Source organism: Macaca thibetana, chromosome 6 (assembly GCF_024542745.1).
Source record: "Macaca thibetana thibetana isolate TM-01 chromosome 6, ASM2454274v1, whole genome shotgun sequence".
Lineage (NCBI taxonomy): Eukaryota > Metazoa > Chordata > Mammalia > Primates > Cercopithecidae > Macaca > Macaca thibetana.
Genome location: NC_065583.1, coordinates 106,707,044 through 106,724,570, shown reverse-complemented (window position 1 = coordinate 106,724,570; position 17,527 = coordinate 106,707,044). Strand labels below are relative to the sequence as shown.

Below are 17,527 nucleotides of genomic sequence, written 5' to 3'. Positions count from 1 at the left end.
TATTTCCTTGCAATGTATAAGGAAAGCTATGGATGACAATACAACAAGGTAAAAGTTTTAAACATCAAGTTCTAGATCATATCCTTAGAAAAATACAGATTCACCCCAATCTCTGCCACCTACTTCACTTCCATTTACAAAACTGTAGAATTAGAATAAATGCTCACAATAATAATCTTAAGGCACTGATCCTGAATCAAAGAAAAATTTTTAAATGCACAGTCCTATAAACCTGCCTTTTCCAGGGTTCGAAGAGCTAAGGGTGATCCTTATGTCAGTTGATAATGAATTATTACACAATGTGGAACTTGCCTTCCTCAGCAATCCCAGGACACAATACCTTTAAAGACAGCCTGGGAGGTTTCACTGAATAGAAGCTGTAATAATTTAATACTTTTGAAAGGCCAAGCAGTATTTCTTAAATTAAAAAGTCCATATGGCTTATTCTATGCTTAACATATAGTTTACTAATATTAAGAACTAATTCTAAAGAAACAAGGCAGTTATATTCATAAATTTAATTAAAACCCTCCTGTTATTTAAACCATTTCTCCCATGTTTCTATGATACAAAAATGAGAATTTTATATTATTTTTGAAACTCCATAGTGGTTTGAAGATCAAAAGATAATCTATACTACTACAGTCAAATTCACATGAGCAAAATACAGAGACCTAGATACACACCAACAATGTAGCCCATTAAATTAATCCTCCCTTGTAAGTCAACAGCCAATCAGTATTTTTATTCTATTATTCTCACTTGACAAAGACAGTAATGAGAACAGCAACAGAATTAAACTAATTTCACAGAGTCTACCATACACTTGCTTGTTTCAAACACAGAAAGGACATTCAAAAGTAAGTCAACTCCTCCACCTTCCAGCTTTTGATGCCATGTATCTAACCTAAACAATCTCAAATACTTAACCAAACTACTTACAACAATCCTCAAAATAAATTATTCTAGTAAATCTCTCTTGACAGAAAACACTTGCATAAAAAAAAGAAATAAACTAGAAAAAATTTTTTCACAAGACTACTCTACAAGTACATTCACATGTTAAAACTTCCAAACTAGCTACTAAAGCCACCATCCTTTCCTTTGCTCAGCTCATCCGCATGTTCCTCAGATGAGGAGCACAACTCTACTAGTATTTCCTTCTGGCACCTATCCGAACACTCCCACCCCTAATACTCTCTAGGAAATAGCCAAGAAGTAAAAAATGGTTTCAGAACCCTAATAAGAGAGATTCTTGCAAACAAGAGAGAGAAAAGAGATGAAGCGAACAGCTTAGATAAAATTAGAAGAATCTAAAATTTGTACCTGGTAGGGAACTGTAATTTCTTCCAAGTGGCACATGTGGCTTTAACCTTTTTAAATTTGCTCTTACTTTATAGCAGCATATATTCTAGTAAAGAGAAAAAGAAATGACATTAATTTTATTTTAGCATCACTTATTACAGTTTTAACATTGTAATTGTGCTTTGTCAGAAGACAAACTATTTTGTATAGCTTTAAAGTAGTTCTAATTTATTAACTCCAATTCTTCTAAAAAGTGACAACCCAAATATATCCTAGGGGAAAGAATAAGGATAAAATTAATACTGATTTGCTATTTTGGGCTGACCTTAAAACAATGGTTCTCCTCAACCTGCAGTATTAGCATGGGCTGAGGGCTTGTTTGAAACACATGCTTAGGCTCCACTCCAGACAAGAGAATCAGAAACTCTTGGGGATGCAGCCAATCTGTTTAAACCAGCTCTCCAGGTGATTCTGATAGCTATAGTTTGAGAACCACAACCCTAAAGTTCCAAAAGTCAGAAGCTGAGAGAGTCAGAAAGGTTAAATAAGGTATCTCACCCAGGATACACCTTGGTTTTTCTCTGCATCTGCTGAAAGGTCTGTGCGGGGCAATGAGCTCTAAAACCATTAGTTGTTTTCAGGATTTATTATAGTAGTTACACATTAGAATCATCTGGAAAGCTTCTTGAAGACACAGGGGTGGGGAGAGAAGAGGAGAACTGGAGGAGCTGGGCAGCGGCATTTTAAAAAGTTCCCAGGTTGTCTCCAATGTAGCATTCAACTGAGAATTACTAAGTTAGAGCAAGTCTGCTTAAGGCCAAGCCTACCTCCCCCATCTTAGCTGCTTACCTAACCTTCTCGTGTTCTCATGTAGAGGCTGAATATTCTCCACCTCAGTTTATGCCCAGACCACTAGATACACATTTAATAGCTGCCAATATAGTTGGAATTGTTAGTGTATGTAATGATTTAGGGCCACCACAATCTGCTTTTTGTTTCATGAACTGCATATCTGTGCTATCTATATTATTTCTAGGTTAGTTACCAAGTTTCTGGAAATAATATGCTACTATCCTTAGAAAATATTTCCACTGCATAATGACTAGGATAAGACCCAGTGTCTATCACAGAGTGCATAGTCTGAAAGTGTCAGCAATCAAAGCACTGAAGAAAAACTGGGTAACTCCTTGTGCCACTTAATGAGATCACAAATGGAATATAGAAATATAGCTTCTTCAAAAGGCTGCTCAGGTGATTTTAAAGTAGCAAAAAAAAAAAAAAAAAAAAAAACTGTAGACAAATGGTAAGGCTTCTTAGGGTTACAGGTTCTCCACTACAGCATTCATACCCTATCCACAGGGGGTATATTCCAAGACCCCCAGTGGATGACTGAAACCTCCGATAGTACTGAACCTAATTACTGTCCATCAGAACATGTTTCTGTTCATGTCTTCTGCCCACAAATTGAATAGCTTTTCCATCTTAACTAACCTCTTATCATGTTATGTGACCATAACTTTTGCAGTTTGAAGTACAACAGTAAAACTAGCAAAAATGTCTTTTTCTTCACAATTTCACGGATAGAAGATTCATTCCTATCATAGATCTTAGTAACCTCAGCATATGACTTTTTTTTTTCCTTATTAAGCCAAGAATTTTCACCTTTTCACTTAAAGAGAACACTTTATGGCTTCTCTTTGGCATATCCAAATTGCCAGCATCACTACTCTTGTGCTCTGGGACCATGATTAAGTAAAATAAAGGTTACTTGAACACTAGCATGGCAATACCACAATCTGATAACCCAGACGGCTACTGACTCATGCATGGGTGGGGAGTGTATACAGTGTGGATATGCTGGGCAAAGGGATGACTCACCTCCCAGGTGGGATTAAGTGAGATGTCATGAGATTTCATCACAATACTCAGAATGGCACACAATTTAAAACTTATGAATTATTTCTGGAATTTTCCATTTAATTTTCAGACCACAGTTGACTTTGAGCAACTGAAACAGCTAATAGCAAAACCATGAATAAGGGGAAACTACTGTACTCCCTGTTAAGTCACTGAAGATGAAAAGAAATAACCCAAGCAAGCTTTAAAGTAATCTTTCACTTAGCACTAGATAAAAGGGGTATTATTACGTTTGAGGTTTAATATCTCTGAAGTATACTGAAGACGCGATAGTTCATAAAATAATTTATAGTGTTTCGGAGAGGATTCAGGAGTCAGACCAGAGCTTAAAGACTAAAACAATGTTCCTGAGACAAAGATCAGACTGCCCAAGAAGTTGGCTTCCAACAGCTCTGCAGAAGACAGCCAAAAGTAGTTTTATCAACCATTGTACAATTATGTTATACTTCGATATTAAGAGAAACTTTATTTCATAAGAGTCTTAATCTATGGATACTTAACATTACAAAGCACATTTTCTGTTAAAGATGTACATTAAGTGATGACATTCTTAGATATAAAACTGTACCCTCCTTCAAAAACAACTGGCATTTTAGTACTCCATGAGACCAGCATTTAGCTACAGCTGTTCTTTTACTTTTAAATTAAGGTAATTTCCTCTCATATTTCTTAATAAATTAAGGTAATTACTTTCAAATTAGTTTGGCTTGAAGATTTCCAAAGGTTATGACTCAACTAAGTCTGGAATAAACAGCTGATGAGATATACTGGGCATTTTAGGCAGTAAAGTAGCTGAGGTTGTTAAAGGACATTTAATTTTGTAAGAAATGCTTACATTAATATGCACACTGGATATTGTCTGATGACTCACTGCACATATCCTCAAGTTGCTCAACATTTTGATCCTCCAAACTGTTATTGTCTGAAAAAATAAATATACAAAATTATAAAACTAAAGTTATGTATTACATGTCAGCAAGGCATATGTAAGTTAGACATATGTAAGGTAAAATCTATTACTTTTAAAAAGTTGGAATGATATTTTTAGCTACCAAAAATACAATGCATCATTCAGAAAATGAAAATTCTGATTAAATATGAGAAATATGGTTCTTAGGCTTAAAATGTCCCTTTTTGTTAATGTAATGTTTAAAGAAAGACATGGAGATACATTAGAAATCAACTTATTGAAATTACAAAACACTGTATCAACCAAAATGCATTGTTACGTAAATGAATAGAATTAAGTATAAAAACTAAGAATCCACACTTGGTAATTTCTAATTGGCAGTAAAATTTACTGGTTCATTTGTATATTCTGATTTTCCTACCATACCATGTAAAAACTAAATCATATAAAAAATATATAAAAGTCCTCTTCCTCTCTGATTATAGAAACTAAGCATCTTTAATTTAAAAACATTTGCTAAATATTCACTACGTTTCAAGTACAATATCAAAGCTATTAGAAATCTAAGGACGCAGCTGAGACTGGGGGTGCTGGGGAGACAAACAGATCACGTTAAACCAAGCTTGTCCAACGCATGGTCTGCAGGCCACATGCGGCCCACGATAGCTTTATATGCAGCCCAACACAAATTTGTAAACTTTCTTAAAATATTGTGAGTTTTTTTTTCTTGCGATGTTTTTTTAGCTCATCAGCTATTGTTAGTTACCATTAGTGTATTTTATGTGTGGCCCAGGGAAACCAAAAGATTAGACACACTTGTGTTAAACCATTGTGATCCATGTTATTAAGAAGATATGTCAAAACTCATTACTACTCCTAAGTCTGTTCTTTTCTGGATTTTAGCTAAGAAACATTCACTACTCTTATTTAGAAAGTCATCTAATACTTTCATTTGATTTCCTAAACATATTTGAATCTGTTTCCTTTTTTTTTTTTTTTTTTTTTTTTTTTGAGACAGGGTCACCCAGGCTGGAATGCAGTGGCTCGATCTCAGCTCCCTGCAACCTCTGTCTCTTGGGTTCAAGCGATTCTCCTGTCTCAGCCTCCCGAGTAGCTGGAACTACAGGCATGTGCCACCACGCCTGGCTAAATTTTGTATTTTTAGTAGAGACGGGGTTTCGCCATATTGACCAGACTGGTCATGAACTCCTGACCTCAAGTGATCTGCCCGCCTCAGCCTCCCGAAGTGCTGGGATTACAGGCGTGAGCCACCATGCCCGGCCTTGAATCCATTCCCTCTTCATGGGTAATGCCAAAGTTCAGGGCCTCATAGTCTCTCAACAGTTACGACTGTAATAGACATTTTCCTCTTCTTACTTTAACTCAGTGGTTGTCAATAAAAATAATTTGCATAACCCAGCCCTCCCCCGCCCAAGCCTATTCCTTCCCATTTATTCAAAAAGAATTTACTACATGTCTGTCTACCCACTGCTTTCTAGATATTAGCGTTACTGCAGTGAACAAAAGACAACAATCTCTGCCCTCATACTGCCTCTATCCTAGTCAGGGGATAGAGACAACAAACAAAAGTAACAAATACAATACATAGTCTCTCCTATGATGATAGGTGCCGTGGAGAAGAATTAAGCAGGAAAGAAGAATTGGGACAGTTAGAACTGAAGTAAAGAGATCAAGGAAGGACTCATTCAAATAGTGACATTTAACCAAAGACCTGGAGTAGATGAGGGAGGAAATTCGGGGGGTGGGGGGGGGGCGGCGGGGAGGGGTGCATTACAGGCAAAGAGATTATATAACGTACTGTACCTAAAATATACAAATGCTAGTTATTATTTCTGGTTTTAAAGAGAATGATGATATCACCTTAGAAAATGGAGCCTTAAAAACTGCTTCAAAGGCCGGGCTCGGGGGCTCATGCCTGGAATTCCACCACTTTGGGAGGCCGAGGCGGGTGGATCACCTGAAGTCAGGAGTTTGAAACCAGCCCGGCCAACATGGTGAAACCCCGTCTCTACTAAAAATACAAAAAAATTAGCCGGGTGTGGTGGTGGGCGTCTATAATCCCAGCTACTTGGGAGGCTGAACCAGGAGAATCGCTTGAACCCGGGAGGCAGAGGTTGCAGTGAGATGACATGGCGCCATTGCACTCCCGCCTGGGCGACAAGAGCGGAACTCCGTCTCAAAACAAAACAAAACAAAAACTGCCTCAAAGCCGGCCGCTGTGGCTCGCGCCTGTAATCCCAACACTTTCGGAGGCCGAGGCGGGTGGATGGCTTGTACCCAGGAGTTCGAGACCAGCCTGGGCAACATAGTGAAACCTCGTCTCTACAAAAAATACAAAAATTAGCCAGGCGTGGTGGCGCGAGCCTGTAACTCGCTACTTTTGAGGCTGAACTCGGAGGATCGCTTGATCCCGGGAGGTCGAGGCTGCGGTGAGCAGAGCTCGCGCCCCTGCACTCCAGCCTGGGCGACTGGGCGAGATGCCGTCTCAAAAAAACCCACAAAAACAAAATACTGCCTCAAATCCAAGCACTAAGAATTAATGAAAGTATTCTTTTGGTACAGTTCTTTTTGTTCATCAACTGAAGCACGTACAAGCTGTGAAGTAATTAAAGGAACTTCTGCAACTGTGCAGTAAAAGGGTAAAATTGACAGTGTATTCAAGCAGACGTACTTTTTCTTGTAGTGAATTACTTCTTGGCCTCTAGGGGGCCACTAAATACAAGTCCACTCACTTAGCATTTGATGCGGTGCACCAAAACGCCTCAGAAATTTCTGGAATCAGTCCTGTACCTCCAAAAAAACCAGAATGTTATCTTCGTCTTTTCTAACAGTTGCAAAGGCCCAGTAGTTCTATTTTTCTGTACACTAAGTTTTCATTCCTCAGCATCCTTCACAATCGTGCACACATTACAGTGTGACCGGAACAAAGATGAGTCCCCCTCGCCGAATGATAGAGAAAAACTTCCATATTGAGCGAACACCGAGGGGAGTCCGGAGGCCTTGTTGTCCTCCTCCGTGGCTGGCTGTGTCTGTCGCAGCCTGGAAGGTCAGCAATACCCAGCGCGGGACAGGGTCAGAGGCGTGCAATGTCTCACAGCTCGGAGCAGTACTCACCTAGTATTAGGCCGCGTGCCGCAGGCCAGCTCGTCACCGCTGGGCTGTTGAAGCAGGAGGCGCGGGCCGCGCCAAAGTCTGCAAAGGCCTCAAGTCTCCACACCAGCCTAGACAAACGGCCTTGTACCTAAACGAAATGAAGCTAGGATTTTTCCGCTCTGCCGCCTCAAGCAGCCACACCTCCGCACTTCCGGCGGTGTACCGGCCAAATGCCGCCTGCCAGCAACTTCCGTCCTCTTAACCTAAAAGCGGAAAACGGAGGCTCGGAACCGCTGCGTGGTTCTTGCTCTTCACTCGGCCGTTTTAAAGGGCGACCCTTTCCTGTCCCGGCCTGTGTGGCGTGGGCTTGTGGGTCTTTGAGCCCCGAATATTGAGAGCGTTTTCGCACCCCAGGGGCTGCTCCTGGCGGCCCTGCGGCCGTCACCATGGTAAGGAGGATGCGTCGGACGCCCGCGACATACAGCGTTTGAGTTAGTGGGACCTGAGGGCTCTGGGGCGCTGGGGCAGGGGGTGAGCGGTGGTAAGCGGAAATGAAAACTGCTAAGGGAAAAGGATGGTGGACTCCGTGGGGTGCGCTCTGAGGAGTGAAAACAACTTCACATTCGAGACACAGAGGGTATTTGCCAGAACACAAGCTTTGGAGCAAGATTTTACTTTTTTTTTTTTTTTCTTTTTGCTCCACCGCTAAGAGTCCTAAAAATTACTGATTTCACCACAAGCGTGGTTATCAGCACCAGAGCCTAATGGGAATATGGTTGTGCCTTGTACAATCTTAGATGTTAATCCCACCCCTTTCATTTTACTGTTAAGGAAACTGAAGGCGTCAAAATGAAGGGGTCCTTGCCGAAGACCAGACAGCTAATGAATTGCGAAGCCGGACTTAACGGCCCAGATCTAACTGCCAGATCCTTGCTCTTTCTGTTACGTCTCTATCATCTTGCGTTTCTTTGCGAACTGGCATTCCATACACCCTTCATGTGATTGCTGCAAAGTTTATATGATAGCAGTTGGTAGCAGCACGCCTTGCTATTTGTTACTTAACACTGTCCTCCGTGCTGGACTTGGCTTTGTATCATTTTTATTTCTGCAGCCTTAAAATACGAATAGACACGCCTGGTCTCGTGTTTAAAATAAAACGTGTCTAAAATGCAAAAAGCGTCCCATACATTGGTGGTGAAATGAAAAATAATGCACTTTGGAAAACGGTCTGGCAGTAAACACATGTCCACATGAAGACTTGCATGCAGTTTACTGCAGATTTATTCGTAATCACCCAAAACTGGGAACAACCCAGATACCTATCAACTGGTCAGTGGGTAAACAGTGGTATATCCATACAATAGCATACTACTCAACAATAAACAGAATTGAAGTACCTATACCTGCAACAAATTGGGTGAATCCCAAACCAGATTCAAAAGGCTATGTACTACTGTTGATCCCTGTTTATTTCTGGGAAAGGCAAAACTAGGGATAGGTATCAAATTGAGGGTTGGAAAAGAGGATTGACTTCAAAGTGACATAGGGAATTTTAGGGGGAAATAGAAATTCTCTATTTTGATTGTGGTGGTTACAGAACTGTGTAGTTAGTAAAAACGTAGAACTGCGCGGTGGCTCACGCCTGTAATCCCAGCACTTTGGGAGGCTGAGGCGGGCGGATTACGAGGTCAGGAGATCGAGACCACTGTGAAACCCCATCTCCACTAAAAATACAAAAAATTAGCCTGGCGCGGTGGCGGGCGCGCCTGTAGTCCCAGCTGCTCCGGAGGCTGAGGCTGGAGAATGGCTTGAACCCGAGAGGCGGGGCTTGCAGTGAGCAGAGATCACACCACTGCACTCCAGCCTGGGTGACAGAGCAAGACTCTGTCTCAAAAAAGAAAAGGGGGGAAAAAAAAACTTAGAACTGTATGCCTAAAAAGAACAGGTTTTACTGTGTGTAAATTATGCTTCAATAAAACTAACTTAAATTTTTTTAATGTGAAATGAAGATGTTATTTAAAAAGCAAATTATATCAAGGAAAAAAGATGCTGTAATCAGTTCATCCCTTTTGTGGTCCAGTAGATTTTGGAACATTCCCTACTGAGATTATTAGAAATGTAAGCCCTGATGCCTCATACCATTCAAGATCAAAATTTAACTTACATCATGTGAATAGACTTAATGGTGCAATAATCATTCAAGTAAGTGAACATTTGGATGAAACAGGGTCTTTATGCTGTGTAAAAGCAAGCATTTTAGAATAATTGTCAGTACTTTTAAAAACTAAAATAACATTTCTTGCATCATTATAGCCACAGAACGAATATATTGAATTACACCGTAAACGCTATGGATACCGTTTGGATTACCATGAGAAAAAGAGAAAGAAGGAAAGTCGAGAGGCTCATGAACGTTCAAAGAAGGCAAAGAAAATGATTGGTCTGAAAGCTAAGCTTTACCATAAACAGCGCCATGCTGAAAAAATACAAATGAAAAAGACGTAAGTGGTCTCATTTGTCATAACAAGTTAACATCTTTTGAGTCATCATTATTAAAACAGGTAATTTTGAATCTTTTTTCCTTCTTGGTAGTATCAAGATGCATGAAAAGAGAAACACCAAACAAAAGAATGATGAAAAGACTCCACAGGGAGCAGTACCTGCCTATCTGCTGGACAGAGAGGGACAATCTCGAGCTAAAGTACTTTCCAATATGATTAAACAGAAACGAAAAGAGAAGGCGGTAAGCAATAACAATTGAAGTCTTTGTTTTGTTTAGGAGAATTACTTAAATTCAAATTTGAGGTTCTTGTTTCTTGGTTTAATTTCAAACATGAAGTACAGCTATTCCCATTATTTAGATGTTGAGGTCTTTGTAAATTTAGTAATAAAAAAAACTTGCTTTCCCATCATAAGGTTCTAAAATTTAAGTTTTAAAAAAATTATTAGAATGCCATATGAAATTAAAAAGCTGATAAGGAGTGAATTTCAAATTCAATATTTGTCTTCCTGTTTGAAAACCTACAGTGCTATGCAGTCATAAAGAAAAATACAAATGCTTCTTATTTGTGCTGTCCTGTAGTGCCAAAATTGGTTCAAAAGCAGAATGGTGGAAAACTCCCTGAGTTATCACAAAAAATGTGGCTTTTTAAAACACCTGTGAATAGATTAGCAGAAATCCAGATAAAAGAATATACTGTATCTATATTTAAAGAATTCTTTCTACTGCCTTACACTACTTCAGTTTTTTTCATAGAATTTGCACTCAAGGGAGGCATAAAACATCTGGTGAGGACTTTGTCTTACTATTAATGTAATCTACAAATCTATTTCAGGAAGAAATACAGAGATAAGAGGTGGAAACACTCGTCCAGTGTTATGCTGTTAAACATTAGTAAACACATACACTGCTTATAGAAGTCACCATCGACTGGGCACAGTGGCTCACGCCTGTAATCCCAGCACTTTGGGAAGCCGAGGCAGGTGGATCACCTGAGGTCAGGAGTTCAAGACCAGCCTGACCATGTGGTGAAACCCCACCTCTACTAAAAATACAAAAATTAGCTGGGTGTGGTGGTGTGTATCTGTAGTCCCAGCTACTCGGGAGGGTAAGACAGGAGAATTGCTCGTACCCAGGAGGCAGAGGTTGCAGTGAGCCAAGATTGCACCACTGCACTCCAGCCTGAGCAACAGAGCGAGACTCCGTCTCAAAAAATAAAAAAAAAAATAAACAAAAAAAAATTACCACCACATTACAGGTGGTATTTTCTCACCCATAACACAGCAATAAGATTTTTAGCTTAAGTCAACCATTTATTTAATGTACCCATGATATATAAACTTGTTCTGTTTAATTTGCAGCTTATGAGGAGACAATACAGAACTCTAGAATAACAGTTGAGCCAATGATGGTTAAGCAAAAAAAAAATAGATCTACTGCTTTGTACAACTAAAACATACTTGACTTATTCTCATTGTCCTTTAATAACAATGTAAACTTTTAACTGTGGCATATTTTTAGGGAAAATGGGAAGTCCCTCTGCCTAAAGTACGTGCCCAGGGAGAAACAGAAGTATTAAAAGTTGTTCGAACAGGAAAGAGAAAGAAGAAAGCATGGAAGAGGATGGTTACTAAAGTGTGCTTTGTTGGAGATGGCTTTACAAGAAAACCACCTAAATATGAAAGATTTATCAGGCCAATGGTAAGTCCTTGGAAGAGTGTAATGACTGAAATATTAGTTCACTTTGTTAAATCGGATAAAGAACGTTATAATTTCCTGAAATTCTTTAAATTGATGTGGAACAGATTGGAAGATATTTTTATGCTATTTTTGTTATTTTAAGTTAGTGATAGAAGTTATTTAGTACTTTTTCCACTAGTTAAGAATCTTTAGCCGGGTGCGGTGGCTCACACCTGGGATCCCAGCACTTTGGGAGGCTGAGGTGGGTGAATCACCTGAAGTTAGGAGTTCAAGACCAGCCTGGCCAACATAGTGAAACTGTATCTTTACTAAAAAATACAAAAAGTAATCTGGGTGTGGTGGCGGGCGCCTGTAATCCCAGCTACTAGGGAGGCTGAGGCAGGAGAATCACTTGAACCTGGGAGGCAGAGGTTGCAGTGAGCCGAGATCACACCATTGCACTCCAGCCTGGGCAAGAAGAGCAAAAATCCGTCTGAAAAAAAAAAAATATATATATATATATATATATATATTTTTTTTTTTTTTTCAGCTTCGTAAGAGATTTGAAAACAGTGTTATAAGACATTGTCAGTAAATTCTGACTTTTAAACATGACATATTAGAATCTTCATTTTCTTCATATTTTCCTCATTCAACTAGTGATCTGCTATATGCCTGATATTGTCTAGGTCTCAAAACACTTCTTGTCTTTGACAACAGTTCGAAAACTTGACTAGGACTGTTTTGTAAGAGTCAGTTTCAGTTTGGTAAGGAAAGAATCCAAATGCTCTTGAAAATCATTGAAAAGCCAGGCGTGGTGGTTCACGCCTGTAATCCCAGCACTTTGGGAAGCTGAGGCAGGCAGATCACGAGGTCAGGAGATCAAGACCATCCTGGCTAACACTGAAATCCCGTCTCTAATGAAAAAAAAAAATACAAAAAAATTAGTCGGGCATGGTGGTGGGCGCCTGTAGTCCCAGCTACCTGGGAGGCTGAGGCAGGAGAATGGCATGAACCTGGGAGGCAGAGCTTGCAGTGAGCAGAGATCACACCACTGCACTCCAGCCTGGGGAACACAGCAAGACTCTCAAAAAAAAAAAAAAAGAAAGAAAATCTTTGAAAAAAGGAAGATAATTTAATATAGCTTAATTTCTATTGAAGGCAGCAATAGTAATATGACCCCAAACTTCCCCACCCCGGGGAGAAACATAATTGAAGATGTATTTTTGCAAAATCCCTTCAAAGAGACTGAACTATTCTTCCAGTTAGATACACAGCCTCAAAAAAACAAAGTATCAGAGAGAAGAAAGTTGCAACATGCCCAAATCCTAGTGTTCAACCTATTTTTTTTGTTTTTGTTTTTGAGACGGAGTCTCCCTCTGTCGCCCAGGCTGGAGTGCAGTGGCGAGATCTCAGCTCACTGCAAGCTCCGCCTCCCAGGTTCTCGCCATTCTCCTGCCTCCGCAGTAGCTGGGACTGACTACAGGCGCCCGCCACCATGCCTGGCTAATTTTTTTGTATTTTTAGTAGAGATGGGGTTTCACTATGTTAGCCAAGATGGTCTCTATCTCTGTGATCTGCCCGCCTCAGCCTCCAAAAGTGCTGGGATTACAGGCATGAGCCACCGCGCCCGGCCAACCTGAGTAATTTTTAATAGATTAAAATATTGGCAAACAGCCTGTTTCTGTAAATAAAGTTTTAATGGAACACAGCCATGCCTGTTCATTTACATATTGCATAACCCCCACCCCCAGAATTGAACAGTTGTAACAGAGGCCATATGGCCTGGCAAAGCCTAAAATGTTTACCTTTTGGGTTCTTTACACAAAGTGTTTGCCCACCTCTGGATTATATCATGGAATCGACTTGTTTTGGTTTCGTATTCATATTCTGAATATATTTGGGTAGCCTTACCAGTTCTACAGGGAGAGAATATACAAGTCAGGCTACTCTAGGTTTTCTGTAGTTTCACAGATTTGTCATTGTGGATTAATCAGATGGCATCCTGAATGGTGTCAGTTTCTTAAGAGCTTCATTAATGAATCTGTTACTAAGAAACTGATTTAGTGTTGTTTTCTCCCCATCCCCATACACGCAGAAATCAAGACTGCAAAATGTTGTGATGTTTGAAGTACTACACCCTAAAAGACCCTATTAGGTGACTGGGTGATTCCATAACCAGTTTCTGTAACAAAGACCTCTCTGGGCCTTCTCCAGTCTCATATTACTATCAACCTAAAGAAAGCTAACAATCCACTCCTTTTTTCATCATGGAAGGTAGCTGAGGTATATAAAGACTTGGAATCACGGTATTTAGGTTTGATTCTGTTTACCACTCACCATTTAATCTGGAAACAAGTCATTTAACCTGCTGCTCCTTGTTACATCATTCAAAAACAGGAGAGAGAGGGATGTGTTTGTTGTGAGGTTATTGTGTTTAAGTGAGCCAGTTGTGAGCTAGCATAGTGGCCTGGTATATATCAAGTCCTTAGTAAGTCTAACTGTCGATGACTAGACAGTAAAAATCTGAGAATGTTGCTAGGTAGCTGTTTCAGGGCAAAAAAAAAAACTTTTCGGAGGCTAGCTGTGGTGGCCTGGAATCCCAGCACTTCGGGAGGCTGAGGTGGGTGGATAGGTTGAGAGCCCAGGAGTTCAAGACCAGCAGGCAACATGACGAAACCCCATCTCTACAAAAAAAAAATGCAAAAATTAGCTAGGCATAGTGGTGCGTGCCTCTAGTCCCAGCTACTCAGGAGCCTGAGGTGGGAGGATGTCTTGAGCCCAAGAAGCCCAGGATGCAGCGAGCCAAGTCATGCCACTGCACTCTGGCCTAGGCAACTGGGCAAGACCCTGTCTCAAAAAAAATAAAAATAAAATTCTTAAGTATATGTGTGGGTGTTTGCCCTATGTATTTATACTGTAACCATCAGGTTTTTACTTTGTAGAACATATTTTGTTAGCTGCTTTAAGATAACATTATGCAACCATAGTTTTTTGGAGATGGTTGAAAAAGATAAGCAAAAACAACACTACTCATCACTGTTAACATTTTGGACGTGAACATTCTTATGTTGTGTTTGACTTACTAGGGCTTGCGTTTCAAGAAAGCCCATGTAACACATCCTGAACTGAAAGCTACCTTTTGCCTACCGATACTTGGCGTAAAGAAGAATCCCTCATCCCCACTGTATACAACTTTGGGTGTTATTACCAAAGGTACTGTCATTGAGGTAAATGTGAGCGAATTGGGCCTTGTGACGCAAGGAGGCAAAGTTATTTGGGGTAAGTGAATTTTTGAATATAGGGCTGTTGCTGTTCTGCAGTACTAATAGAAATACTCTTCAAGTTGATGTATTAAAATACACAGCAAAATTTTTTAATGCAGTAGAGCTAAGTTAAAACAATGTAAATCAGATGTAAATCTTTAGTAAAAAATACTTTATAGAAAAAGTAGTAAATACAATTGTTTTAAAATTTAGCTTACTGGTTTTAGTTACATAAGGTGTAATACATTCTGTTAGATTTATTTTGATCCTTTTTGGCCAGGTGCAACAGCTCACGCCTGTAATCCCAGCACTTTGGGAGGCTGAAGGGGGTGGATTACCTAAGGTCAGGAGTTTGAAACCAGCCTGGACAACATGGCAAAACCCGTCTCTACTAAAAATACAAAAAAATTGGCCGGGTGTGATGGCGAGCACCTGTAATCTCCGCCATTGGGAGGCTGAAGCAGGAGAATCACTTGAACTCAGGAGGCAGAGTTTGTAATGAGCTGAGATTGTGCCACTGCACTCCAGACTGGGAAATAGAGCAAGACTCCATCTCAAAAAAAAAAATTTTTTAACCTTTTTAATAAAAATTATTTATTATAAGGGAAGCAGATGCAAAGTTATAACTAAGAAATATTTTAAGAAAATAGAATGAATTAACCATGAGCAGAGGAAGGGAGGCATATATCAAACATATTTTAAAAGCGAGGTCAGCTGACATGAAGTATTAGCCAATGACTTAAGATGTTTTCTGTAAGAAAAAATTTCTTTTGCCATAAGTTTACAAATATTACGGAAATACTTCTTATATTTACATGCTAACATTAAGAGAAAATACCTATTAAATTTAAAGAAATAGAACTATCTGTCCCACGCAGGTAAACTGATAACTAATTGAAACTGCCAGGAGTGGTGGTTCAGCCTGTAATCCCAGCACTTTGGGAGGCTGAGGCAGACAGATCATCTGCGGCCAGGAGTTCAAGACCAGCCTGGCCAACATGGTGAAACCCCATCTCTACTAAAAATACAAAAATTAGCCAGGTGTGGTGGCCCACGCCTGTAATCCCAGCTGCTTGGGTGGCTGAGGCAGGAGAATTGCTTGAACCTGGGAGGCCGAGGTTGCAGTGAGCTGCAGTCGTGCCATTGCACTCCAGCCTGGATGACAGAGCAAGACTCTGTCTCAAAAAGTAATAATAATAATAATTGAAACTGATTTAACACAGTTTAGTTCATTCTGTTAATGGGATTCTCCTGACCTCCCAGAAATCATGTAGAAGCTTCCAGGCTTTAAAAAGCCCCCTTGCTATCTGGGCACAGTGGCTGACACCTGTAATCCCAGCATTTGGGGAGTCCAAAGCAGGCAGTTCACTTGAGACTGGAGTTGGAGACCAGCCTGGTCAACATGACAAAACCCCGTCTCTACTAAAAATACAAAACAATTAGCCAGGCATGGTTGTGAGTGCCTGTAATCCCGGCTACTCGGGAGGCTGAGGCAGGAGAATCACTTGAACCTGGAGCTTGCAGTGAGCTGAGACCATGCCACTGCACTCCGGCCTGGGAGACAGAGCAAGCCTCCGTCTCAAAAATAAGTAAAATTAAGATATTTTGATCCTTTTTAATAAAAGTTGTTTTATTACAAGGGAAGCAGATGCCTTCGAAGTTGTAACTAAAAAAAAATAATTGTAAAAAAATAGAATAAGTTAACCATGAGCAGAGGAAGGGAGGCATACAACAAACGTGTAATCACAATAGATCAGTAATAAAACAGAAACGTGCCATGCACTAATTTTAAACGCCCTCATTTGCTTAGTTTTCTACCTTTAGTACCAGATCCAACTACCAGATCCAACTTCTTTGAAAGGGAAGAATACACACTACAACTTCTTCAGTGATTGGTTTATACTTCATGTCAGCTGACCTCAGTTTTAAGATACGTTGTTACCTTGACTTGAAACTCATTTAAAACTTGATACAATTTGCAGGAATAATTATGTGAAAAAGTGACAATGCTCAGGTCAATCCACAAAAGCCTGTTAATGCAATGTACTAGTAACATGGAGCTGACCATTATTTGCAAAAACACTATTTATATGAAAATTGTATTCAGAACTTAAGTTCTTAAATGATTGAATTTTGTAAAATCTCATTTATCCTTTACGGTTCATTTCTTACTTATTAAAAGTGGTAATTAGTAATATTTTAGGCATGGTTGGGCACAGTGGCTCACGCCTATAATCACAGCACTTTGGGAGGCCAAGGCAGGCAGATCATTTGAGCTCAGGAGTTCGCGACCAGCCTGGGCAACATGGCAAAACCCCATCTCTACAAAATACAAAAACAAAAAAATTAGCCAGGCAGTAGCGTGTGCCTGTGGTCCCAGCTACTCAGAAGGCTGAGTCAGGAGAATCGCTTGAGCCCAGGAGGCAAAGGTTGCAGTGAGCTGAGATCACACCACCGCACTGCAACCTGGGGAATAAGAGTGAAACCCTGTATTAAGATGGGAAATAATAAAAGGGCAAAAGTTATATTCTTTAAAATTAATTTTTATTAGGTAACAACCCTCCCTTTTCCCTTTTTTGGTTTTGTTTTCCTTAGGAAAATATGCCCAGGTTACCAACAATCCTGAAAATGATGGATGTATAAATGCAGTCTTACTGGTTTGACAGCAATTTCATATATAATTATCGAGGACTACACACCAATTGAGAAAACTGCCATTACTGTGATATTTCTGAATACTACCAAACAGCCATATCTGTCTGCAATGAAGAGATTTATTAAATTGTAAACATTAAAATGGTCCTGTTTTATAAATGGTCTTTATTTTGAAATCTG

The 17,527-nt window shown here is 39.9% G+C and overlaps 2 protein-coding genes across 3 annotated transcripts in view; one reads left to right on the top strand and one right to left on the bottom strand.

The window, feature by feature from the left end:
- The window catches only part of GFM2 (GTP dependent ribosome recycling factor mitochondrial 2), a 47,838-nt gene extending 40,389 nt beyond the window's left edge, over positions 1–7,449 (bottom strand). Inside the window, exons 1-3 of one of the 2 annotated variants that reach the window (XM_050793502.1) lie at positions 7,268–7,449; positions 4,058–4,144; positions 1,327–1,411 (exon numbers count right to left, since the gene is read on the bottom strand). In XM_050793502.1, coding sequence (XP_050649459.1) covers positions 1,327–1,411; positions 4,058–4,120 — 148 coding nt within the window. In that variant the 5' untranslated portion in view covers positions 4,121–4,144; positions 7,268–7,449. Of the gene's footprint in view, positions 1–1,326; positions 1,412–4,057; positions 4,145–5,364; positions 5,483–7,267 lie in introns of those variants that run through there. The other variant, XM_050793504.1, reaches the window with a different exon arrangement.
- Positions 7,450–7,457: 8 nt separating this feature from the next.
- Positions 7,458–17,502, top strand: NSA2 (NSA2 ribosome biogenesis factor). Its single transcript, XM_050793516.1, has 6 exons — positions 7,458–7,695; positions 9,560–9,747; positions 9,839–9,989; positions 11,268–11,447; positions 14,516–14,708; positions 17,288–17,502. The coding sequence occupies exons 1-6, from the start codon at positions 7,693–7,695 to the stop codon at positions 17,353–17,355; spliced, it is 783 nt and encodes a 260-aa protein (XP_050649473.1). The 5' UTR covers positions 7,458–7,692; the 3' UTR covers positions 17,356–17,502.
- Positions 17,503–17,527: the final 25 nt, after the last annotated feature.

Bases quoted from the DNA above. Each gene is read 5' to 3' on its own strand.
- NSA2 (XM_050793516.1), top strand. The intron at 9,748-9,838 runs GTAAGTGGTCTC...CCTTCTTGGTAG, and splicing joins AAAATACAAATGAAAAAGAC to TATCAAGATGCATGAAAAGA. The intron at 11,448-14,515 runs GTAAGTCCTTGG...TTGACTTACTAG, and splicing joins AAAGATTTATCAGGCCAATG to GGCTTGCGTTTCAAGAAAGC.